This window comes from Meles meles, chromosome 3, assembly GCF_922984935.1.
Source record: "Meles meles chromosome 3, mMelMel3.1 paternal haplotype, whole genome shotgun sequence".
NCBI lineage: Eukaryota > Metazoa > Chordata > Mammalia > Carnivora > Mustelidae > Meles > Meles meles.
In genome coordinates, this window is record NC_060068.1 from 110,581,796 (window position 1) to 110,605,833 (window position 24,038).

A 24,038-nucleotide genomic window follows, 5' to 3' on the forward strand; every position below is an offset into this window, starting at 1 on the left:
GGCTCAACCCACTGAGCCACCCAGGCACCCCATAAATAAGTAAATTCTTAAAAAAAATCAATTCAGAGGCGCCTGAGTGGCTTAATGGGTTAAAGCCTCTGCCTTCGGCTCAGGTCCTGATCCCAGGGTCCTGGGATCGAGCCCCACATCCGTCTCTCTACTCAGCACGGAGCCTGCTTCCTCCTCTCTCTCTGCCTGTCTTTCTGCCTACTTGTGATCTCTGTCTGTCAAATAAATAAATAAAATCTTAAAAAAAAAAAAAGAAAAAAATCAGTTCAGGGGCGCCTGAGTGGCTCAGTCGTTAAGTGGCTGCCTTCGGCTCAGGTCATGATCCCAGAGTTCTGGGATCAAGCCCCGCATCGGGCTCTCTGCTCGGCGGGGAGCCTGCTTCCTCCTCTCTCTCTGCCTGCCTCTCTGCCTACTTGTGATCTCTCTCTCTGTCAAATAAATAAATAAAATCTTAAAAAAAAAAAAAATCAGTTCAGCATATACGTGAGGGTTTATTCCTGGAATAAACCTATTCTGTCCCATTACTTTTATATGTCTCTCCTCAAATACTTTTTTTTTTTTTTTAAAGATTTTATTTATTTATTTGACAGACAGATCAGAAGTAGGCAGAGGCAGGCAGAGAGGGGAGGGCGAGAAGCAGGCTCTCTGCTGAGCAGAGAGCCCGATGCGGGACTCGATCCCAGGACCCTGAGATCATGACCTGAGCCGAAGGCAGTGGCTTAACGAACTGAGCCACCCAGGCGCCCTCCTCAAATACTTTTTTTTTTTTTAAAGATTTTATTTATTTATTTGACAGAGAGAGATCACAAGTAGACAGAGAGGCAGGCAGAGAGAGAGGGGAAAGCAGGCTCCCTGCTGAGCAGAGAGCCCGATGCGGGGCTCGATCCCAGGACCCTGAGATCATGACCTGAGCCGAAGGCAGAGGCTTAATCCACTGAGCCACCCAGGCGCCCCGCCCTCCTCAAATACTTTTTGAATGAATGAATAAGAAGGGAAAAAGAAACCTATGTTTAATTTGTTTGAACATTAACTTGTTTTTGTTGCCTCAGAATTCACTTTACCTCTGTTACTGTTTTCTCTTCTATAAAATGAGGGATTAGACTAAAGGGCTCTTACAATTCCAATAAGCTTATGATTTTATACTCAAGCTCTTTTTCCTCAATATAGTACAGTCATATCATATACATCATACACACATACATAATATCAAATATTTATGATACATTTATAAAACTGAAAACTCCTAAGGCGTTTCAATAATTTTAAGTATATATACCTTCAATATCTGAAACGATTAGCATCTGAGGTTGAGAGAGACCTTCTTGAAGACTGTAGAAGTGGATTGTACTATCAAATGTAATGAAGCCAATTTTTGTCCTGGTGTTTCCAGGAAGCCTACAACAAACAAATTCAAAAGAGTATTGCATCAAGTTTTTCCATATACATATATATGTAAAAATATCTGTGAAGAGCTAACATATAACATATATCATACAAAATACTTTTGTATTATGGAAATTATCCCAAAATAAATGCTTAATCCACCCAATGTTTAACTAGTATGAAAACAGAACCTACTCAAAGTGAAAACATTACATATAAGCCAAACAATCAATAAAACCCTGCAATAATATAGCAATCCAAAACTCACTACACCTATATAAAGTTACATAAATTACATAGGAAATGGTATATAAAAAAAATACTTGAGGGGCGCCTGGGTGGCTCAGTTGGTTAAGCCGCTGCCTTCGGCTCAGGTCATGATCCCAGAGTCCTGGGATCGAGCCCCGCATCGGGCTCTCTGCTCAGCGGGAGCCTGCTTCCCTCTCTCTCTGCCTGCCTCTCTGCCTGCTTGTGATCTCTCTCTGTCAAATAAATAAAATCTTAAAAAAAAAAAAAAAAAGAAAGTTTAAAAAAAATACTTGAATGTATATATAAACCTTTTCATGTTCTTATAGTGAACTTTGTAGATGATTTTAATTTAACAAAAAGTTTTAACAAAAAATTATCATTTAGCAACTGTAAAATATAATATATCCATGTGTCTATGTATATATAATATATATGTACGTGTGTATATGCTAGGCATGGAGCCCACCAAAGGGCTTGAACTTCAGACCCTGAGATCAACACCTGAGCTGAGATCAAGAGTTGGATGCTTAACCAATGATCCACCCATGCACCCCTAAAATATAATGGAAATTAACGTATTGCATATCTTTTAAAAAGTTTACCCAAATCTCTTATATTGTTCACCTTAAGAGCACCAAAAGTATCTGTCTTAAAGAACTTAAATATGTGGACCTTCAGTTTCTTAAGGAGAGAGACAAACTAGTTTTCATTCTTGTTGATTAAAAATACAAATACTGGGTGCCTGGGTGGCTCAGTCAGCCAAGCGTCTGCCTTCAGCTCCCGTAATAATTCCAGGGTCCTGGAACCAAGCCATGCAGTAAGCAGGGAACCTGCTCTGCCTGCCCCTCCCCCTGCTCATAGTCTCTTTTTCTCAAATAAATAAGCAAAATCTTAAAAAAATAAATAAAAATTTAGGGGCACCTGGGCGGCTCAGTGGGTTAAGCCTCCGCCGTCACCTAGGTCATGATCTCAGGGTCCTGGGCTCAAGCCCCACATCGGGCTCTCTGCTCAGCAGGGAGTCTGCTTCCCCCTCTCTCTCTGCATGCCTCTCTGCCTGCTTATGATCTCTTTCTCTCTCTCTGCTAAATAAATAAATATCTTTTTTAAAATAAATAAACTAGGGGTGCCTGGGTGGCTCAGTGGGTTAAGCCGCTGTCTTCGGCTCAGGTCATGATCTCAGGGTCCTGGGATCGAGTTCCGCATCGGGCTCTCTACTCGGCGGTGAGCCTGCTTCCCTCTCTCTCTCTCTGCCTGCCTCTCTGTCTACTTGTGGTCTCTCTCTGTCAAGTAAATAAATAAAAAAAAATCTTTAAAAAAAATAAATAAAATAAATAAACTAATTAAAATTAAAATAAAAAAGAAATACAAATGCTGGCAAGAATAAGGAGGCTCCTTTCGCCCAGGTGAGGGACTTAGTCCATTTCTGATAAGATATGATCCTTCACATTCCTCTATACCACACAAGAGCACTGTATTTCACAATAGTGAAAAGTCATACTAGCTTTTATAGGTTACAATAAGTATCTAAGAACCATTTAAAGTACAGATATTTTAAGAGACTTAACAGATATGACAACTAAATGCAACATGTATACATTGTTTGGATTCTCTATTTCAACAAACCTACAATAAGGGCATTTCTGACATAACCAAAAATTGAACTAGGTATTAAATCATATTACGGAATTACTGCTAATTTTGTTTGCTGTGATATTTGTATCTTAGGTTTAAAAAATAATTGCAATTATTTATAGGTAAGATATGTGGCTGAGATTTGAGTGAAAATACTCATGGGGAAAAAGGGTTTGTGTATGGGAGGGATTAGATGAAACAAGAACAAATGAACATAAAAACGTTGAAGTTGAGGGATGGTACCTGGACGTTCACTACATTCTATTTACTAGTTGTTTGAAATTTTTCCATAATGAAAAGTTAAAATAAATTTATGTTTCTCAGGGGGCCTGGGGGGCTCAGTGGGCTGAGCCTCTGCCTTCGGCTCAGGTCATGATCTCAGGGTCCTGGGATCGAGCCCTGCGTTGGGCTCTCTGCTCAGGGGGGAGCCTGCTTCCCTCTCTCTCTGTCAAATAAATAAATAAAATCTTAAAAAAACAATTTGTTTCTCAGAGAAAATGAGACCTGAAATTAACAAACCAATTTAAATGGACATTTAGAACATAATTATATATAGCATTTTTTGTATTTTGAAACTATTTATTCATTTTGCACACAGTAGTTTCAAATTTAAGCTGAATTAAGGTACTTACAAATCCAGATTGTCCAACAAACTCTGGCAAACTGAATTCAAATATCCAGTTTCAACTGCGTTGTGAGATACATCAAATACAAAGAGGTACACTGGAGGTTGAGGTGGTCGTAACTGAAGAAAAGAAAGATCCCATTAAAGACCTTTAACAGGATTAAATCTAAACTTACCATCTGTAGATTAAATGGAGACACTAATAAACAATAATGGATTAAAAAGAAAATAACAGAAATAACAGAAGTTCTAAAAATAGGCAAACTATATCATACTGTTTTCAGATGTGGAGTTGGAAAAAGAAAAATGAAGATGTGATTGCCCTAAGTCACAAGAGTTTTTCTTTAGGGACAAGGAGAGAAAATATAGTCAAAGGGCTTCTGGGAGTACAGCAATGTTCAATTTCTGACCTGCATGGTACTAATAACACAGGTGTTTACAGTTACTTGGTAACCTACACATTTGTTTTACAGACTTTTCCATGTATACATTATATTTTACAATGTAGGGAAATTAAAACTGTGTAAGTGACAAATCAAGTTAGCTTGAGCTGGTTTCTTAACCAATGCATTTTAGTCAAGATCCATAAAAATGTACAACTATATTTTAAAATTCCAAACTCAAAGATTTGTTCTCAAGTCAATAAAAAAGCATCAAATAACCACAATGAGAACTTTGCATGTAGTATACTAACTTTTTTTTTGGAGTGTACTAACTTTTGTATTTTTTTGCACAGACCACTTGCCAGATTCATAGCATCTGTCACCTAAGAGATAAATGGAAAAGGTGCAAACATCTTGCAATAAGCAAATTTACAAATTTAAAGGAAGTCAGTTTTCCAAACCCTGGGAGATAAAAGACACCTCAGGCAGCCAATACAAAAGAACAGATGCATCTTCTGATTTTTTGGTTTTAATTCAACAAAGAGACAGCTATACTAGGGAAAACTATTACCAACCATTTAAGTGTCACAAAACTGTCTTCTACAATGAACTTTTCTGTGGTGAAAAGAAAATGAACTCTCATAATTTCTATTTCCCATTGCCCAGAGATTACCCCAAAAAAACATAACAAGGTAAAATAAAACATAAAAAATTGGGGCGCCTGGGTGGCTCAGTGGGTTACACCTCTGCCTTCCGCTCAGGTCATGATCTCAGGGTCCTGGGATTAAGCCCCACATTCAGCTCTCTGCTCGGCAGGGAGCCTGTTTTCCCCCCCTCTTTCTGCCTGCCTCTCTGTCTACTTGTGATCTCTCTCTCTCTCTGTGAAATAAATAAATAAAATCTTTTAAAAAAAACAAACACAAAAAAACTGATGTGAAGTCTTATCTTCATATTCCCTCTACTTAGAGGCAATTATGGCATGGTGAAAGCATAAGCAAATCAAAAGGCATGGATTTTTATGCAAGGTCTCCCACTTACTTAAAGGATATTTAGCAAGTCACTTAATCTGTGTTCACATCTGTAAAGCAGGATTAACAGCATTGACCTAGCTTAAATCAGATGGTTGTTTGTGATGATCAAAAATATGTAAATGCTTAATAAAATGTAAACTACTAACGAAACATTAGGCCTAATTATTATTTTAAAAATGCAAGATCTCAGATACTCATACAAGTGCGTAATAGTACTTGAAAGAGACCATTTATCATGACATTATTAGAAAAAAATTGGAAGTGACCTAAAATATGATCCTGGTATTATATTTCACATTTCTGGATTGATACACAAAAAATAAGGGTGAAATTTTACATTTACTTTTACTTTTCAAATTTACCCTTATATAATAAATTACATTTATAATGAACAAATATAAGATTTAATAACATAAAATTTTGTTATAGGATGCTACAATGTTTTACTTAAAGCCCAGTGTTAAATAAATACGCTACATAAAAATGAAAGCTTACCATGTATTCTGAAGGAGCCATAAACTCAATAGTAGCATTCTGAACTTCAGGTCTTCTGTGAGGTTCTCCATAAACTCTAGTCAAAGGGTTGTACATGAATTCCTCAGGAACTATAAGTCAACAACATTCAATGATAAAACTGAAAGGATTAAGTTTGATGTATCTTGCATTTAGTTGTTTTCTTATTTTCAGGATTTATAGATACGCCAATATAGACTAAATATTAAAGGATAAATACAAGTTTCCCCCACACTCAATAGCACCAAGTATGTCTTGCTTTTACAGCCACAATAATGGTGATTTTTCTCTTCCTACCTTTTAATATACTCTTTGTCTCAATTCTTGCTAAAACTGCTTTCCTAAAACAGCTTGAAAGGATGATAAAAATTCATTAAATACCAATTATTATCTTAAATGTGAGACTAAATTTTGTCTTAAATTTCATAATGGTACATAAATATTGACACTTGACACAATATGTACAGACTGGCTGCCCCACAAATCTATGGTAAAAATATAAGCTAAAGCCCAACAGTTCTGTGACTTCCATTAATTAAGGAGGCCTTTATGCAATATCAGTTACCTACCACTTATAATATACTAGTGCTCAAAGAATATTTTCTAAATTATCATTGCTCCTGTCTTCCCATTAACTGTTTAGAAACTCAAATCCAGGTTCCATCATGTAATGGTTAGCACTCTGGACTCTGAAATTCAAATCCTGTTGAAGGGTAAGCCATAGTTTATGAAATGGTCTGGGCTGCATACTAAAATGACTCCTACCTTTATTATAATTTTATTTCACATTCTAATGCACACATACATAAGATTTTAAAGGCATACCAAACCCTATACATACATTTTCTAAATTATTAGAAAGTAAAAATTATGTTCTTATTCTATGCTCACTTTACTCCTGAAAAACATAAGAATAGTCTTTAAAAATCTCTTAAATTCCCCATTTCCAATGCTTAATGAAATTTCCTTTCAAACAGAGACCCAGTTTTCTTTTTTATTTTAAATTTTTTTTTTTTTTTTTTTTTTTTTTTTTTTAAGTAAGCTCTACACCCAATGTGGGGCTTGAATTCACTACCCAAAAGCAAGAGTCACATGCCCCACCAACTGAGCCAGCCAGGTACCCTGGAGACCTAAGTTTCTATATGGTTATCAACATACCCTTTTTCCTCTCTAATCCTAATAAAGTGTTATTGGTTAGCTGATATTCCTTAAACATTGACTGTAAGCAGCTTCTGAAAGAGATCTCCTCTTCCTCAATTACTGAAAAAACTACATTCAACTAACCTTCTAGCACTGCCCACCTCCCTTCATACAGCAGTGAATGAAGCTAATGGCAGCTATTCTGTGGACTTATTTTCTTTCACCCTAGAGAAAAGGCATGGGACAATTTCTAAATAAAAATATTTCTTAAATTATAGGCTTAAATAATACCATGAAATATGCCATTTATTATATATCCAATATAATAAATGTAAAAAAGTGGTATCAGAATATCACATTTTTGTTCAAAAAGTATATAATTATTCATATATGTATACACATGCACATATATGTATGTATGTATAAATGTGTAGAAAGAAGTTAACAGAAGTTATCTTAGTGTGGAAGGATTACAAGTAAGTAAGACAGGTTATTGGTGCTATTTTTTTTTAAATTTCACATTATCTGCTTTCTCTACAAAATGAACTGAAATTTGTAAATGTTATTAAAAAGACATACCATCATTGACTCGATAGCATAAGTTACACTTCCATCTCCTTTGATCCAGAAAGCTGACGAAAGGGTTGATATATGTCCTGCATGAGCGGCATCTCACAATTGTACTGGAGGTAACCACAGGCAATTGCTAAAAAAACAGAACTGATTTTTTAAAGGCAGTGATCATCCCATCTAAAGGCCAAATGCTAATCCATACCTTTCAAGTAACTTCTGGGATACTATAATTTTGGAGAAAAAAACCAAGGGTAAAAGATGTGTCCAAACTGTCACACAACAAAATTATGTAGCTAAAATGTATTGATTTTAAAAACTATTTTTCTCCAGGAACATTCTCATTAAATCCTGCCTTTTCAAAAGTATTTATTTTCTAATTAAACATTTATATTATGAAATCAACATGGTAAATACCCAATTTATTTTTTTTTAAAGATTTTATTTATTTATTTGACAGATAGAGATCACAAGTAGGGAGAGAGGCAGGCAGAGAGAGAGAGTGGAGGAAGCAGGCTCCCTGCCAAGCACAGAGCCCGATGCGGGGCTCGAGAGAGGCAGGCCGAGAGAGAGAGAGAGGAGAAAGCAGGCTCCCTGCCAAGCAGAGAGCCCAATGCGGGGCTCGATCCCAGGACCCTGGGATCATGACCTGAGCGAAAGGCAGAGGCCTTAACCCACTGAGCCACCCAGGCGCCCCATTACCCAATGTATTTTTGAGATAGATGGTAAATGGCCAGTGAAATGACCAAGTAAGTCACTAGGAATTTTCTTCATGTTGTATTAAGAGGCTTACTAAATTCTCATAAAGAACTGTCATAAAGTAAGGTAAGGGTAAATTATTAAGTATTCAACTAAACTCTGCAATTATGCTCCTAGTTAAAGTTTATCCTACAGACTAGAAGTTCTAAAGTCTTAATATAAATTTGTTTTGGAATAGTCACCTCACTTATGTACTGATCCTCCCAAGAGTATGTCAAGGTCCCCAAGCCTTATGATAAAAGTGGAAGGGCTTCTTTGTTCTTCCCGTAAGCAGAGGGAACAGCTTCCTAAAGCAATAAATTTACTCCAAGAATGGCAGGACTGGGAGACTGGGCAAAGCATTTTAAATAGGCAAATAATTTACAACTTTTTAAAATAGCATGGTTCATTTATTTATTTTCTCTCAGTACCTCTTGAATTTTCCAAAAATATGCTTATTTTACCTCATTTTGAAGTGTTTGGTAATAAAAATGATGGATGAATTACAAATAAAGGAACCTGTCAATGGTCAAATTCCTAAAGAAAGCACAGATAAATTCCACATGTGATTCTTGCACTACTGTAGAAAATTCCTTACCACCAAGATAATTTTCCATTAGACATTTATGTTCATTAGTGAAACATACCACTAGGTCTTTGAAAGGATGAAGCAGCAGTCCCAAAGGAAGTTTGGCTTTATTCAGTAAGGCCTGAGTCTGAGGAATGCTAGTCAGCGTGCATCGAAATAACCTGTGTCAAAGTAAAAACCATGTATCATAAAAAAAGAATCATTGTCAGCTATCACTATGATTATTTTTGGACAAAAAAAAAATATATATATATATGAAAGGTACACATTTTAACAGTGGATCAAATTACAAAGAAACTTTTCAATAGGCCCTCTCAAATTTTATCCCATTAAATATTTAAGTCCTATTCAGAAAGAGAGGGTAGATAGTTACAACCCAGTATTATGTAACTAAAATACAGTCTCTTCTTGGCTTGGCTTGTGCATAAGACAGCCCAGACTAACAAATGACTTCTTCTTTATATAAATGTTGATTACACTGGAATTAAAAGGTGATGACACAAATGTACAAATGCAAGCTTAAGTTTATTAATGAAGAGATCAGTTTTGTTGAAGGTTCTAAAAAAACCATTTAAAAAGTAACAAAATTCAATTTTGTTATCACTACAAAGTCATCACCACATACATTTTAAACTAATGATCCATTTTAAGGGATAGAAGGGTATTAAGTTTGTTATAAAAAATAATTTAAAATGAGAGCAAATAAAGAATTATGTAGAATCAAATCCGATATGTTGGACTTTAAAAAAAAAATAATTTATTCACCACAATGATAGTGAGTATCATAGTTCCATTAGGGCTGGTTAAGAGCAGTCATCAGCTTAGAAGTTACAACCCTATCTGAGTTAGAATATTTCAAATATCAAGTAAGCAATTAACAAAGATCTATTTAACTGTATGCAAAACTATTTTCATAAATTAATGTTTGTACTACTTGTTCATAAAACATGTAGCGCCAAAAACAAAATTCAAGACTTCTAGAATAAAATGTCATGTGGAATAAGAAACACTATTTGAAACCTTACTCTGGGTTACAATTGAGTTTCTGGATATCTTCATGCAAATTTGGAACAGGAGGCCGCAAAGGTGTTGCTGGAAGCATGTTTCTTTCTTGAAGAAGATTGATAACTCTTAGCCCCTCTGGATGTAGACTTAATCCACTCATGCTTGCAGTTAAATGATTAGCACCTAAGGGAGTCTAAAGATACATAATTTCAAAGTAAGTAGCCTTTATAATGTTTTCATTTGAAAACAGAAGTATATAAGAACTTAGTTATTTAATTTTGCTCTAAATAACAAAACTAATCTAGATTTCCTGGTCAATTTTGTTTGGTTCTGGGGATATGTAATAAAACAAGTCTTATGAAATTCCATTATTTTAGTTGGTTAAAAGTATTCATTAACAGCTTCCCAAAACTTTTATGCCTACACAGTTTAAATCAAAAGATGGAAAGCTGGTTAAAAAAGAAAAAAAAAGTTTACCTGAGTAAAGCCCTGTGGCCCACTTGAGTAATTCAAGGAAGAGGGTGGCATTCCAGTTGTATTAGGTGGTGCTGTGTTCTGATAACCAGGTGGTAAGGAGGGATATGAATACCCAACACTTCGGCTCATTGTGGGATTCTTGTTAGTATGCTGTGGTGTTGCTAGAAACAAGGTAACTTTTAAGTTCTATTTTATACTCTAGAATACTTTAAATAAACACATACATCCATTGAATTATAACTCTAAAATCCCTTGGGTAATTTAATACCTTCATTTATCAAATTTGCATTATAAGACAAATAAACACTACTGACAAAATAATAGCAATGACCAAAATCTAGTTAATGTAGACTATAACCAAAAACACATAAAAATAAGCTTATATGAAAAAAATAAGTTAGGTATGGTTGATTTACTTTTGTATCATTTACTAAACTTTATATTTAGACTAAAACTCTAATTCAAAACATCAATGAAAGCATATTAATGTACAACTGGTTTAATATACTGAAATAGATTTAATTCATAAAAATACTCTATAGCCAGAACGTAATAATAAAGCCCATGATCCCAATTCTTAAAGGAAAAAAAAAACTGATAAAAAAAATCTAAAGGTATAGAAATAAAAAATGCTATCATGAGGTACTGCTGTGTGATAAGATTATGAAGTTTTCTTCACTGTTTCCTAATGAACACATACTAAAACACACACATACACAAAAAACAAAAATCATCTTTCATAGCATCTCACCCAAGAAGCCACCGCCTTCAATTTCATCATAACTACTGTTAACCACCATAGATCCATTATTGGTATTTGATGCAATACCTAAAAAAGAAGTTTATTACAATATTTAAACTAGAAAAACTGTTACAATTTCTGAAAAATTTGAGCGCTAATATCTAAAATTTAAGATAACTTTCCAAATACTTTAGCTCACAACCCAGGAAAAATGTCAAATCTTGAAATAAAAATTTCAAATAATTTCAAATAATGCATGTTTTTAAGTATACAAAATATATAAAAGTTGGGTTTTTTTTTAAAGATTTTATTTACTTATTTGACAGACAGAGATCACAAGTAGGCAGAGAGGCAGACAGAGAGAGAGGGGGAAGCAGGTTCCCCGCTGAGCAGAGAGCCCAATGTGGGGCTCAATCCCAGGACCCTGGGATCATGATCTGAGCCGAAGGCAGAGGCTTTAACCCACTGAGCCACCCAGGCGCCCTGAAAATATATAAAAGTTTTAAATAATTTTACGAACTTCTAAAACTGATAGTCCTTAGTGCAGTTTGTAAAATTATATATTATCTGAAAGATTTCAGCAGCTGAGAGCATTAAAAACCTCTAAAGAACAGCACACACTGAATAAAAAGTCACCAAAATCAATACAATTTAAAGAGAAAATAAATTATGAAGATAAAAGTACTTTTTTGGGGGGGCACTTAGGTGGCTCAGTCGGTTGAGCGGCTACCTTCGGCTTGGATCGTGATCCCAGGGTCCTGGGATCGAACGCCGTGTCAGGCTCCCTGCTCAGCTGAGAGCCTGCTTCTCCCTCTCCCTCTGCTGGCCTCTCTGCCTACTTGTATTCTATCTGTCAAATAAATAAAATCTTAAAAAAAAAAAAAAAAAAAAAGTTTATTTATTTTTTTTTTTTTTCAAACTAAGGAACAGAGTGGAATCTAGAATTAATCTGAAGATATGTTAATGTAATGATTGCTTTATTCTAGGGAGCAGCTACTAAAATAAAATAAAAATCTTAACTTCCTTTCCCTCCAATTTAAAGATTTAGAGATAAATGCCAGGAACACCTGCTTATGAAGAATTGAAATCTATTTCTAGGTACCTACTATTTATGAGCTTTAAGTCAGGTATAGAAGAAACTAAAATGAGTAAATAGAATCAACCTCTAGCTTCTAAGTACAAAGGTGCTAACTTTAACAGTCATTTTAACATCAAACAGTTAAGTTTAATAGTTGAGAAAATCAGTTAATTCCTTTCTAGCTCTCAAGACCACCATGACTTTAACCATGAGTTGATATGAAAACCTTAGTAAAACTGTAAAAGTAAATGAAAACATTGGACATATTTTTAGTTGGTTAAAAATGCAAATATTTATTGTAGCTTGATTTTCAAAATTATAATGTGGCAAACAGTGGGACATTTTCATTTTGTTACTCATTATTAACACCATTCTTTTCAAAATATTCACAGGTCGCTCTTTTCCCTATTTATATAATACTAAAAAAAGGAAATGCTAGAAGAAAAAACAAAAATAACATTCAGAAGTAGGATATGGACAGCAGTTTTTCCCTCTGTTTTCCTATTTCCACATTTTGTTGCATTGGTTAGGTTATTGCTAAAATCAGTTTCTTATTTGACAAAATATATTGTTTAAACTAATAAACTTGTATTTTAAAGTTATAGCTGAAGACAATGCTTTAAAACATTTTACTGTTTACATACAACTTCAAAATACTTGTATATTTTACTTTTTATTTAGGTTGATGAATATTTGTTAACATTTACAATAACAGCAGAAAAAAAAACATTGCTTTCATGGAAAAGAGCCAATGTATTAAAAGGACAGTTCTAACACCATGCCCAGAAAAACAGAAATTCTTACCTTCCTCTGCCAAAAGGCATCTAACTTTAGAGCCATGATTGTTAATATCTGCCCAGCAACAAAAAAGATAACAATAGTTCCTAAATGCTAGGCCCGATACAGGGTAGTGGAATACTAAGGAACTTTTTTAAACTCTAAATTCCTGAAGACCTTCCTAACTGAAACAACTAAATTTTCTGGAAAAAATATTACCTGAATGCAAAAAATTCAAATAATATTGATCCTTCCACCCCCCCCCCCCCCCCAGTCAAAACATTAGGATTTGACTTGGTTTTGCTTTGCTTACCTTCTTGGTTGACAGCTGAATTGAATGAGGGCTGGGGTGCAGCTCTATGTGATGATTTCTGAGAAGTGACTGCCCTCACTGGAGGTGGTCCTCCAGTTGGAGGGGGCCCAAGAGGAACTCCTGGTTGGAAAGTGGTAGGCAGAGATGGGTTCACTAAGGGGGGTGCAGAACCTACAGAAACATCAGTTTTTTACAAGTCACTTAAGAACTAAGAAGAACGGCCTTTTACCAAATACGTGTTAACTTTCAAATTTACATTTTAATTAAAATCACTAACAAATTACCAGAAATATGTTACCTGCTCAGGTTTATGACTTTCTAATTTATATGCATGCTTTACACATTTACAAGTCTCTCATACACGCTTCTTATTTGTCAATTATTAAAGGAGCATCAAATCACTTATAGGGTAGATTCAATGCCCTGTTTATTGATTAATTTTAATTAACTAGTCACAGAGGTTCAACAAGGTCATGTCAAATATTCCAACAGAAATTAACATGAATAAAATATTATTAATGACCTATTAATGTAGTCCATCCAATTAACATTAATTAGGTTGACAGCTTTCTAAAGCTACAAACTAGGGGTGCCTATGTGGCTCAGTCAGTTGAGGACAGACTATCGATTTCGGCTTGGGTCATAATCTCAGGGTCGTGGAATCGAGCCCCATGTGGGGGTCTCTGCTGAGCTTTGGAGCCTGCTTAAGGTTATCTTTCTCCCTCTTCCTCTATTCCTCTTCCCTGCTCACAAGTACTCTCTCTCAAAGAAAAAAAAGGAAGGAAGGAAGGAAGGGAGGGAGGGAGAGGAAGGGAAAGGAAAGGAAGAAGGAAGGAAGAAAAGAAAACAAAGGAAAACTCCCTAGGCTTAAAAAATCAGGAAATGATACAAAAGTTAAAGTATATACTTTATAAAACACTGATATCTGAGAAGTTTAACACTACTCACAAAACTAAACTAGGAATGACATGGTATTTGTCTTTATATCTACCAGTATCTTTCTGCCTTGATTTAACGAGTTTTCTTTTTTTTTTTAAGATTTTTAAAATTTATTTGACAGAAAGAGAGAAATCACAAGTAGGCAGAGAAGCAGGCAGAGAGAGGGGGAAGCAGGCTCCCCGCCGAGCAGAGAGCCCGATATGGGGCTCGATCCCAGGACCCTGAGATCATGACCTAAGCAGAAGGCAGAGGCTTAACCCACTGAGCCACCCACGTGCCCCCATTCCAGGACTTTTTAAATCCTCTGAATTTGTAAGTGAAATAGATAATAAATGAATTTTACTGATATTCTACCTGTATTTGTAAAACCTTGTGATTTTTTAAAGTAAGGGGATAAAGATACCCAGATACAAAAATTTTCAACGTTTCTTCAATACTGTTCAATTCTCCAGGGTCAAAATGAAACATGATCGTTACTACTGAACCTTATAGCTGCGAACAAGACAAATCAGTGCCCTGTTAACAACTGAAGACAAAGATTACTGCCATATAACTCCCTTATCAAGGAAGCACTGACATATATCCATGGCAATACAGACAAGTCGAAAGAACAAAAGGACAAGGTACACTACCAACTCAACACAAGCAAGAATGTATGATACCTCTGGCCACAAAGGTGTAACAACCTAATGTTTAACAAAATACAAATGAGCTTATAGAGATTTTTCACAGGTTTAAGGGAAAAAAATTGAAACCACAACATGCTACATTTCATAAAGTAGACTTTTAAAAAAGATTTTATTTTTATTTATTTATTTGACAGAGAAAGAGAGAGAGATTGCAAGTAAATAGAGAGGCAGGCAGAGAGAGAGAAGGGGAAGAAGGCTTCCACCGAGCAGAAAGCTCAATGTAGGGCCTGATCCTAGGACCCTGAGATCATGACCTGAGTCGAAAGCAGAGGCTTACACTGAGCCACCAGGCGCCCCTAAAGTAGACATTTTTTTCAAGCTGAATAATTTTTTTTTTTTAAGTAGGTCACAAGCCCAGTGTGAAGTCCAACAGAGCTTGAACTCATGACTGTGAGATCAAGACCTGAGCTGAGACCAAAAGAGTCAGGCACTTAACCAACTGAGCCACCCAGGTGCCCCTCAAGTTGAATAATTCTTTTTTTTTTTTAAGATTTTATTTATTTATTTGACAGGCAGAGATCACAAGTAGGCAGAGAGGCAGGCAGAGACGGAGAAGCAGGCTCCCTGCTGAGCAGAGAGCCCAATATGGGACTCGATCCCAGGACCCTGAGATCATGATCTGAGCTGAAGGCAGAGGCCTTAACCCACTGAGCCACCCAGGCGCCCCTCAACTTGAATAATTCTTATATGTAACATTAATAGCTAGAGTTTTAGAACCTGCCCTCTGAGACTCCTAAAGCCCATGTAAGGATATTAAAAGATGGCTTATGAGGTAAAAGAAAAGTCAGTTCGGGTGCCTGGGTGGTTCAGTCGGTTAAGTGTCTGCCTTCAGCTCAGGTCAAGATACCAGTGTCCTGGGATCGAGTCCCACATTGGGCTCCAGCGGGGAGCCTGCTTCTCTCCCTGCCTGCTGCTCCTGCTGCTTGTGCTCCCTCTCTCCGCTGACAAACAGACAAACAAACAAATAAATAAACAAACAGAAATCTTAAAGACATCCTTATTTAAAAAAAAAAAAAAAGAAAAAGGAGTCTGCCTTCAGCTCAGGTCCTGATCTCAGGATCCTGGGATTGAGCCCCAGCAGCCCAGCAACCAGCTCTCTGATCAGTGGAGTCTCCTTCTCCCTTAGACACCCTCTCCCACTGTTCATACTTCCATGCTCTTTCTCTGAAATAAATAAATAAAATCTTAAAAAAAAAGAAAAAAAAAGTCAGAGAAATTTAATGATGTGGACTCAAAACGTAGTATAACCTAGATGCAGTTTTGAGATCAGATAATCAGGCACCTACTACCAATCAAGTGTTAAAAAAATGAGGAATTTTTTTAGAAGTACCTAAGAAAAAAGAAGGATAATCATATATTTATTTAAGGTTCATTTTCTTAGTAAATGTATCTTTCTTCCCCCTTCTTTTATATAAGAAACTTTCTAAGTTTTGTCATTCGCTTTTGTCTTTCACTATATCTGGGGTGTAGCTCTCTACCTGAGGGCTTGTAATAGCCAAAAGAATTTCAGATTATTAATGACATGCCTTTTAATAAGAAGCTACACCTACTCTTAAATAGTTTTTATTTTTTTAAAGATTTTATTTATTTATTTGACAGAGATCACAAGTAGGCAGAGAGGCAGGCAGAGAGAGAAGAAGGGAAGCAGGCTCCCCGCTGAGCAGAGAGCCCGATGCGGGGCTCGATCCCAGGACCCTGAGACCCTGACCCGAGCCGAAGGCAGAGGCATTAACCCACTGAGCCACCCAGGCGCCCCTAAATAGTATTTTAATAGTAGCTTTTCCCAAACTATTCTCTTGTGGCTTTGGGCAAAGTATTAAAACTTCATTTCTTATCTGTAAAAGAGGACACTGTCATGAAGATTAACTAAGATATCACATATAGAAGTTTGGCAAAGTGCTGGAAAATAAAAACATTCAATAAATGTTACTTATAATTATCAATAATGAGATGAAAATTCATTAATTTCAAATGACTGATGCTCATTCATGGTGCCAAAAGAATAAGAATAAAAGTAACCAGACGATTTCAGTTTGAACAACTGCAGATCAGAAGATTTCTACACAGAAACCAACTTTCAGTTTCAGTTGGTTAAGTATCTGCCTTCAGTGCAGGTCATCCCAGGGTACTGGGATCAAGTCCTTCATCGGGCTCCCTGCTCAGCGGGGAGCCTGCTTCTCTCTCTCCCTTCGCCTGCTGCTCCCCCTGCCTGTGCTTGCTCACTCTCTCACTCTGTCTCTGACAAGTAAATAAGTATTAAAAAAGAAAAGAAACCAATTTTCTAGAAGCAACTTTAACCTTTATAGGCCAAAATGCAAATGTATTCACCAGCGCCAATGACTGATCAGAGGCCAAGAAAAATAGTTTCAGCAGTTCAAATATATGTAGTATACAGGAATACATACACTAGGTAACTATTGATATTACTATTTCATTTGGAAGCTTTTACTAGTTCGTTTCCTTGAGGATGTCGGCTCAACAGAATCAACCTGCAGATCTCAATACAGAATTTTAAATGCTTTTCAAAGTAACACTATTGGGCGCCTGGGTGGCTCAGTGGGTTAAGCTGCTGCCTTCAGCTCGGGTCATGGTCTCAGGGTCCTGGGATCGAGTCCCACATCGGGCTCTCTGCTCAGCGGGGAGCCTGCTTCCCATCCTCTCTCTCTGCCTGCCTCTCTTGTGATTTCTCTCTGTCAAATAAATAAATAAAAATTAAAAAAATAAAAAAAATATCAAAGTAACACTATTAATTTTGTTAAGTGTACAAGACACTAATTTAAAAATGAAATAGGAACAGTGAAATGGTTAAATGAACTTACTTGTGAACCAGATACAACCAAATTTTGAAGATTTTATTTATTTATTTGACAGAGAGAGAGAGATCACAAAATGCCAAGGGATGCAGAATAGCCACAACAAACTTGAAAAAGAAAAACAAAGTTGGAGGGGTGCTTGAGTGGCTCAGTCTGTTAAGCATCTGACTTCAGCTCAGGTCATGATCTCGGGGTCCTAGGATGAGCCCAGCGTGGGGCTCCCTGCTCAGTGGGGAGTCTGCTTCTCCCTCTTCTTCTACCCCTCCCCCTGCTTGTGCTCTCTCTCTCAAATAAATAAATAAAATCTTAAAAAAAAAAAAAGAAAAAAGAAAGAGAAGAAAAAAGTTGGAGGAGTCATACTTCCCCAATTCAAGGCTTACTACAAACCTACAGTAATCAAGTTGTTTGGTACTAGTAAAAAGATAGTTATAGATCAGAGTCCCTTACATTTATGATCAATTGATTTTCAGTAAGGGTGCCAACACCACTCAATGAAACAAAGAACAGTCTTACCATCCAATAGTCCTAGGACAAATGTATACTCACACGCACAAGAATGAAACTGAAGCCCTACCTCACACTATTCACAAAAATTAACTCCAGATTGATCAAAGACCGAAATATGAGAGCTAAAACTATAAAACTCTTACAAGAAAAAATAAATATAAATCTCTGCCCACTGCTTTCTGACTGCAGTTCTGGTAATTAACATTCCTCACTACAAAAGTTATTGTCAGGATCCTACACCTTCTGGGGAGCAAAACTGTCTAAGCCATAACAAAAAGATAACCCAAGCCTCAGATCAAGACAACAAAAAAGAACTGAGCTTCTTAATATGGAACACAGTTAAAAAAAGTAATGGCAAGTCCATAAGGGAGTAGATCTATATGCATACCTGATTCCCTGAAATACCATGGGTGACTCAAAGAAACACAGAGGATACCTTCAAAGGTAAGAAGCAAACCCATGATTTTAAGCTAACTCAAGGTTAGATAAGTAACTATTTAAAGATTAACAATGACTGAGAAAACTAAGAGTCCTCCATTTGGTTTAAAGTCTTGAAATATAAATTATAACATCTCAACGTGCAAAATTTTCTCATTTCTACAGAGGAAGTACTCCTAATAAGAACTCTACCTGATTTTATGAAGTTGTTTTGAAATGAAGGATCTCCAGAAGAGACATATTGATGACTTGTCAAATTTGTATTCCCAGGTATAGTTGGTTGGGATGATGCAGGAGGACAATGGTTTGTCTGCGATCCTGTGGATGGATAGTTATACTGCCAATTCAAAGGTGGCTGTATGTTGGCTCCAGGAAGAAAGCTACCAGAAGGCATTGGTGTAGCATCTGGGTTGTGAGAAGTAGGTAGTGGCATTCGGGGAACAGGAGCACTGTGAAGCGAAGATGTTGCTGGATTAGAAGCCACAGGTGGTCTGTAAAGAGTCTGCCCAGGTCCCTGATAATTACTTAACGGAGAAACAGTCTGAGAACCACCATAGTTAGACTGTCCAGAGACTGGATTCAATGTCTTTGCTGGTATTAGATGAGGATAGGATCCTGGACGCTGAGAATTATATCCTTGGTTCACTGATGCTTGTGAAAACATCATTGCATTTTGGACAGGACCTTCCAATAAGAGGAGGAAAAATTAGTCTTGCAAACAAAGCAATAAAAATACTCTAAGAAATACAGTAAAACATATGGTACTCTTATAATTAAACAATAAAAAGACAACGCAATTTAAAAATGAACAAAAGATTCAGACATTCAAATATATTTCCAAAGAGATATGCAAACGGTCAATACGTACATGCAAAAACACTCAACATTATTAGTCATTAGAGAAATACAAATCAAAACCACAGTGAGATGGCACTCACACCAATCTGGATGACTGAAATGAAAAAGTCAGTAAACATTTTAGTGTTAACAAGAACCTGGACAAACTACTGAGCCCTGCATCAGGCTCCTGTTTCTCCCTCTCTCACTGACCCCCTGCTTATGTTCCGTCTCTCACTGTGTCTCTCTCTGTCAAATAAATAAATGAAATATTTACAGACACCTGGGTGGCTCAGGTGGTTAAGCATCTGCCTTTGGCTCAAGTCATGATCCCAGGGTTGTTGGATCCAGCCCTGCATTGGGCTCCTTGCTCAGTGGGCAGCCTGCTTCTCCCTCTGCACCTGCCTGCCATTACCCCTGCTTGCGCACTCTCTTTCTTGGTCTCTGACAAATAAACAAATAAATAAACAAATAAATAAATAAATCTGTTTTTTAAAAAATGTGGGGAAACCGGAACCCTCACACAATGCTAACAGAAGTGTAAAATGGGGGCGCCTGGGTGGCTCAGTGGATTAGGCCGCTGCCTTCAGCTCAGGTCATGATCTCAGGGTCCTGGGATCGAGCCCCGCATCGGGCTCTCTGCTTTGCGGGGAGCCTGCTTCCTCCTCTCTCTGCCTGCCTCTCTGCCTACTTGTGATCTCTCTCTCTGTCAAATAAATAAATAAAAATCTTTAAAAAAAAAAAAAAAAAAAAAAGAAGTGTAAAATGGTGCAACTACAGTAGAAAACAGTTTGGCAGTCCCTCAAAGTATTAAACATAGTTATCATATAATCCAGCAATTCCACTCTTACCCCACATAAAAACTCATGCACAAATATTCATAACATCATTATTCATAATTGCAAAAAAGTACAAACAACCCAAATGTCCATCAACCGATGAACAGATAAACAAAAGGGTGTATCTATACAACGGGATATCATAAAAAGGAATGCAATATTGACTACATTTTACAACATAGATAAACCTCGACAATTATGCTGACTGAAAGATGCTGGCCATCAAGAGCATACGTTGTATGATTCATTTATATGAAATGTACCGAACAGCAAAATCCAGTTGCATTTGCTGGACTGCAGGGCCTGGGAGATTGTAGGGGCTGGGAGGAGGAGGCAATGGAGAGTAACTGCCAGTAAGAGTAGGGTTTCTTTTGGGGGTTATAAAAATACTATAAAACTGATAGTAGTGATGGTTGCAGGAAGCCTGCTGCTCCCCCTGCTTGTGCTCTCTGTCTCTCTCTCTCACGAATGAATAAATTAAAAAAAATCTTAAAAAAATTATAAAATTGATAGTAGTGATGGTTGCAAAACTGTGAATACACTAAAGATCAATGAATTGTACATTTTAAAGCTGTTATGGGGTGCCTGGGTGGCTCAGTGGGTTAAAGCCTCTGCCTTCAGCTCAGGTCATGATTTCAGGGTCCTGGGATCGAGCCCCGCATCAGGCTCTCTGCTCAGCGGGGAGCCTGCTCCCCTCTTTCTCTCTGCCTACTTGTGATCTCTGTCTGTCAAATAAATAAAAATCTTTTAAAAATTAAAAAGATTATGGGGCGCCTGGGTGGCTCAGTGGGTTAACACCTCTGCCTTCAGCTCAGGTCATGATCCCAGGGTCCTGGGATCGAGCCCCGCATCGGACTCTCTGCTCAGCAGGGAGCCTGCTTCCTCCTCTCTCTCTCTCTCTCTCTGCCTGCTTCTCTGCCTACTTGTGATCTCTGTCTGTCAAATAAATAAATAAAATCTTTTAAAAAAATAAAAATTTAAAAATTTAAAAAATTTTTAAAAAATTAAAATAAAAAAGATTAAAATTAATTAAAAAATAAAGCTGTTATAAAGAAAAATCCCTAGAACTACCACTTCTACTCAGGAATAAACTGTTATTTCTGTTGCTAAAATTAGAAAATAAAAGGAAATAGATAAACACTTTTTTATTAAAAGATTTTATTTGAGAGTAAGCAAGTATGAGTAAAGTGAGGCAGGAGGAGTAGTAGAGGGTGGAGAAGCAGACTCCCCACTTAGCAGGGACCCCCAATGTGGGGCTCAAGCCCGGGACCCTGAGATCATGATCTGAGACAAAGGCAAATGCTTAACGGACTGCACCAGCCAGCCAGGTGACCCAAGATAAGTTTTTTTTTTTTTAATTTTATTTATTTATTTGACAGAGAGAGATCACAAGTAGGCAGAGAGGCAGGCAGAGAGAGAGAGAGGGAAGCAGGCTCGCTGCTGAGCAGAGAGACCAATGCGGGACTCGATCCCAGGACCCTGAGATCATGACCTGAGTTGAAGGCAGCGGCTTAACCCACTGAGCCACCCAGGCGCCCCCAAGATAAGTATTTTTTTAAAAGATAGCACTCAGAGTGCACTTGGGTGGCTCAGTCAGTAGAGTGTGCAACTCTTTTTTTTTTTTTTAAGATTTTATTTTTTATTTATCTGAAAGAGAGAGAGAGAGAACAAGGAAGACCAGAGGGAGAAGGACAAACACATTCCGTGTTGACCTTGGAGTTGTACTTGGGCCAGAACTCATGACCCTGAGATAATGACCTGAGCAGAAATCAAGACTTGGATGCTTAACTGATTAAGCCACCTAGATGCCCCAGCCCCTCTTTAAATATTTATGTATAATGAAGACCCTCATCTTTGAGTTTAATATATGCATATGGTAAAGTCACTGTCAATTGACATGTTACTTCATTTAATGGCAAAAGACCTTCATAAACAAGCTATTCAATTTCCTACTCCTTTTCCTCTTTGCTCAGCTCCAGTCTCACCCATCTGAATGTTTCTCTTTTTTTTTTTTTTTTGTAGGCAGAGAGGCAGGCAGAGAGAGAGGAGGAAGCAGGCTCCCCGCTGAGCAGAGAGCCCGACGCGGGGCTCAATCCCAGGACCCTGAGATCATGACCTTAGTCGAAGGCAGAGGCTTTAACCCACTGAGCCACCCAGGCGCCCCGCTGATGGGATCTCTTAAAGGTAAAAAAAATTATTCCATGATATGGCACTATGCTGGATATTCTTATAAGCAAGACTTTTAAATAAATTAAGGATGCCTGGGTAGCTCAGTCAGTTAAGCAGTCTACTCTTGATTTTGGCTCAGGTCATGACCTCAGGGTCATCAGAACGAGCCCCACAAGGGGATCCATAATGACCATGGAGCCTGCTTAAGATTCTCTCTCTCCTTCTGCCCTTCCTTTCACTCGCACTCTAAATAAATTAATAAATAAAATCGAAATAAATAAGCTAAAAAGAAAAATAGTCCCTTTCCTGAAAAATTCAGTGCTAAAGACATGGGGTTGGGAAGAGGTATAAGCATCCACACTGGAGGGAAGCTAGAATAGAATGAGAGGGCAGCACCAGCAATGGGAGAATGGTTACACACAGGAGAACTGACCGATTAAATACATACAGGATAATGGAAGCAAGGTCTCTCACTCTCTGAGAAGGAAGTCACAAATATGGAAAAGGGCAAACTAGAATGAATGAACCTAATGATGGTGGGTCTGCACTGGGAGTTGCAACTGAAACTCATGGATTTCAATACATATATAGATAGATAGATAGTTTCCTTAATTCTGTCTGCTGAGACTGGTAGCAGAGACATTCTAATTGCTCTGATTATATCTAGTACAAGATCTTGGTTTCTAAATATTTTTCTCTCCACTAAAAGGAATCATGGCTAGCAAAAATATAAAAGAAAAAACAAAAACAAACAAAAACCAAAAACCAATAAACAAAAAAGGAATCTTAGGGGTGTCTGGTGGCTCAGTGGGTTAAAGCCTCTGCCTTCGACTCAGGTCATGATCTCAGGGTTCGGGATCAAGTCCCGTGTCAGGCTCTCTGCTCAGCGGGGAACCTGCTCCCCCCCCACAACCTGCCTGACTCTCTGCCTACTTGTGATCACTGTCTGTCAAATAAATAAATAAAATCTTTAAAAAAAAGGGGCGCCTGGGTGGCTCAATGGATTGAGCCGCTGCCTTCGACTCAGGTCATGGTCTCGGGGTCCTGGGATCGAGCCCCGCATCGGGCTCTCTGCTCCGCGGGGAGCCTGCTTCCTCCTCTCTCTCTGCCTGCCTCTCTAACTACTTGTGATCTCTCTCTCTGTCAAATAAATAAATAAAATCTTTAAAAAAAAAAAAAAAAGGAGTCTTAGAAAATACAAGAAGAGCCTGTAATATCTTACTGTGCCAGAAGTCAGAATGCCCAGGAACGATATAATACAAGAAAACAGAGCAGACAGCTTGAAGGGCAGCCAAAGGCCATCTGAGATAATATAAAATCAAAATAAGTAATAATAATAACAGTGGATTATAATCCACTGAATAAACAGTCTAAACCAATAAATAAATGAATAAATTCAAAGTCTAACAAGGAATGAAATATTTATATAATCTCTATCAGTGATTTTTTTTAAAAGATTTTATTTATTAGATAGAGAGAGAGATCACAAGTAGGCAGAGAGGCAGGGGGAGACAGAGGGGAAGCAGGCTCCCTGCTGAGCAGAGCTCCCCCGA

General features: G+C 37.3%; 1 protein-coding gene across 2 annotated transcripts in view; it reads right to left on the reverse strand.

Moving 5' to 3' along the window:
* The window catches only part of SEC24A (SEC24 homolog A, COPII coat complex component), a 65,862-nt gene that overhangs the window by 26,648 nt on the left and 15,176 nt on the right, over positions 1-24,038 (reverse strand). The window contains exons 2-11 of one of the 2 annotated variants that reach the window (XM_045999535.1): positions 18,833-19,324; positions 13,255-13,425; positions 11,096-11,173; positions 10,345-10,505; positions 9,888-10,060; positions 8,921-9,023; positions 7,545-7,671; positions 5,808-5,917; positions 3,906-4,018; positions 1,286-1,404 (exon numbers count right to left, since the gene is read on the reverse strand). In XM_045999535.1, the coding sequence (XP_045855491.1) occupies positions 1,286-1,404; positions 3,906-4,018; positions 5,808-5,917; positions 7,545-7,671; positions 8,921-9,023; positions 9,888-10,060; positions 10,345-10,505; positions 11,096-11,173; positions 13,255-13,425; positions 18,833-19,324 (1,647 nt within the window). The remainder of the gene's footprint in view (positions 1-1,285; positions 1,405-3,905; positions 4,019-5,807; positions 5,918-7,544; positions 7,672-8,920; positions 9,024-9,887; positions 10,061-10,344; positions 10,506-11,095; positions 11,174-13,254; positions 13,426-18,832; positions 19,325-24,038) is intronic. The other variant, XM_045999534.1, reaches the window with a different exon arrangement.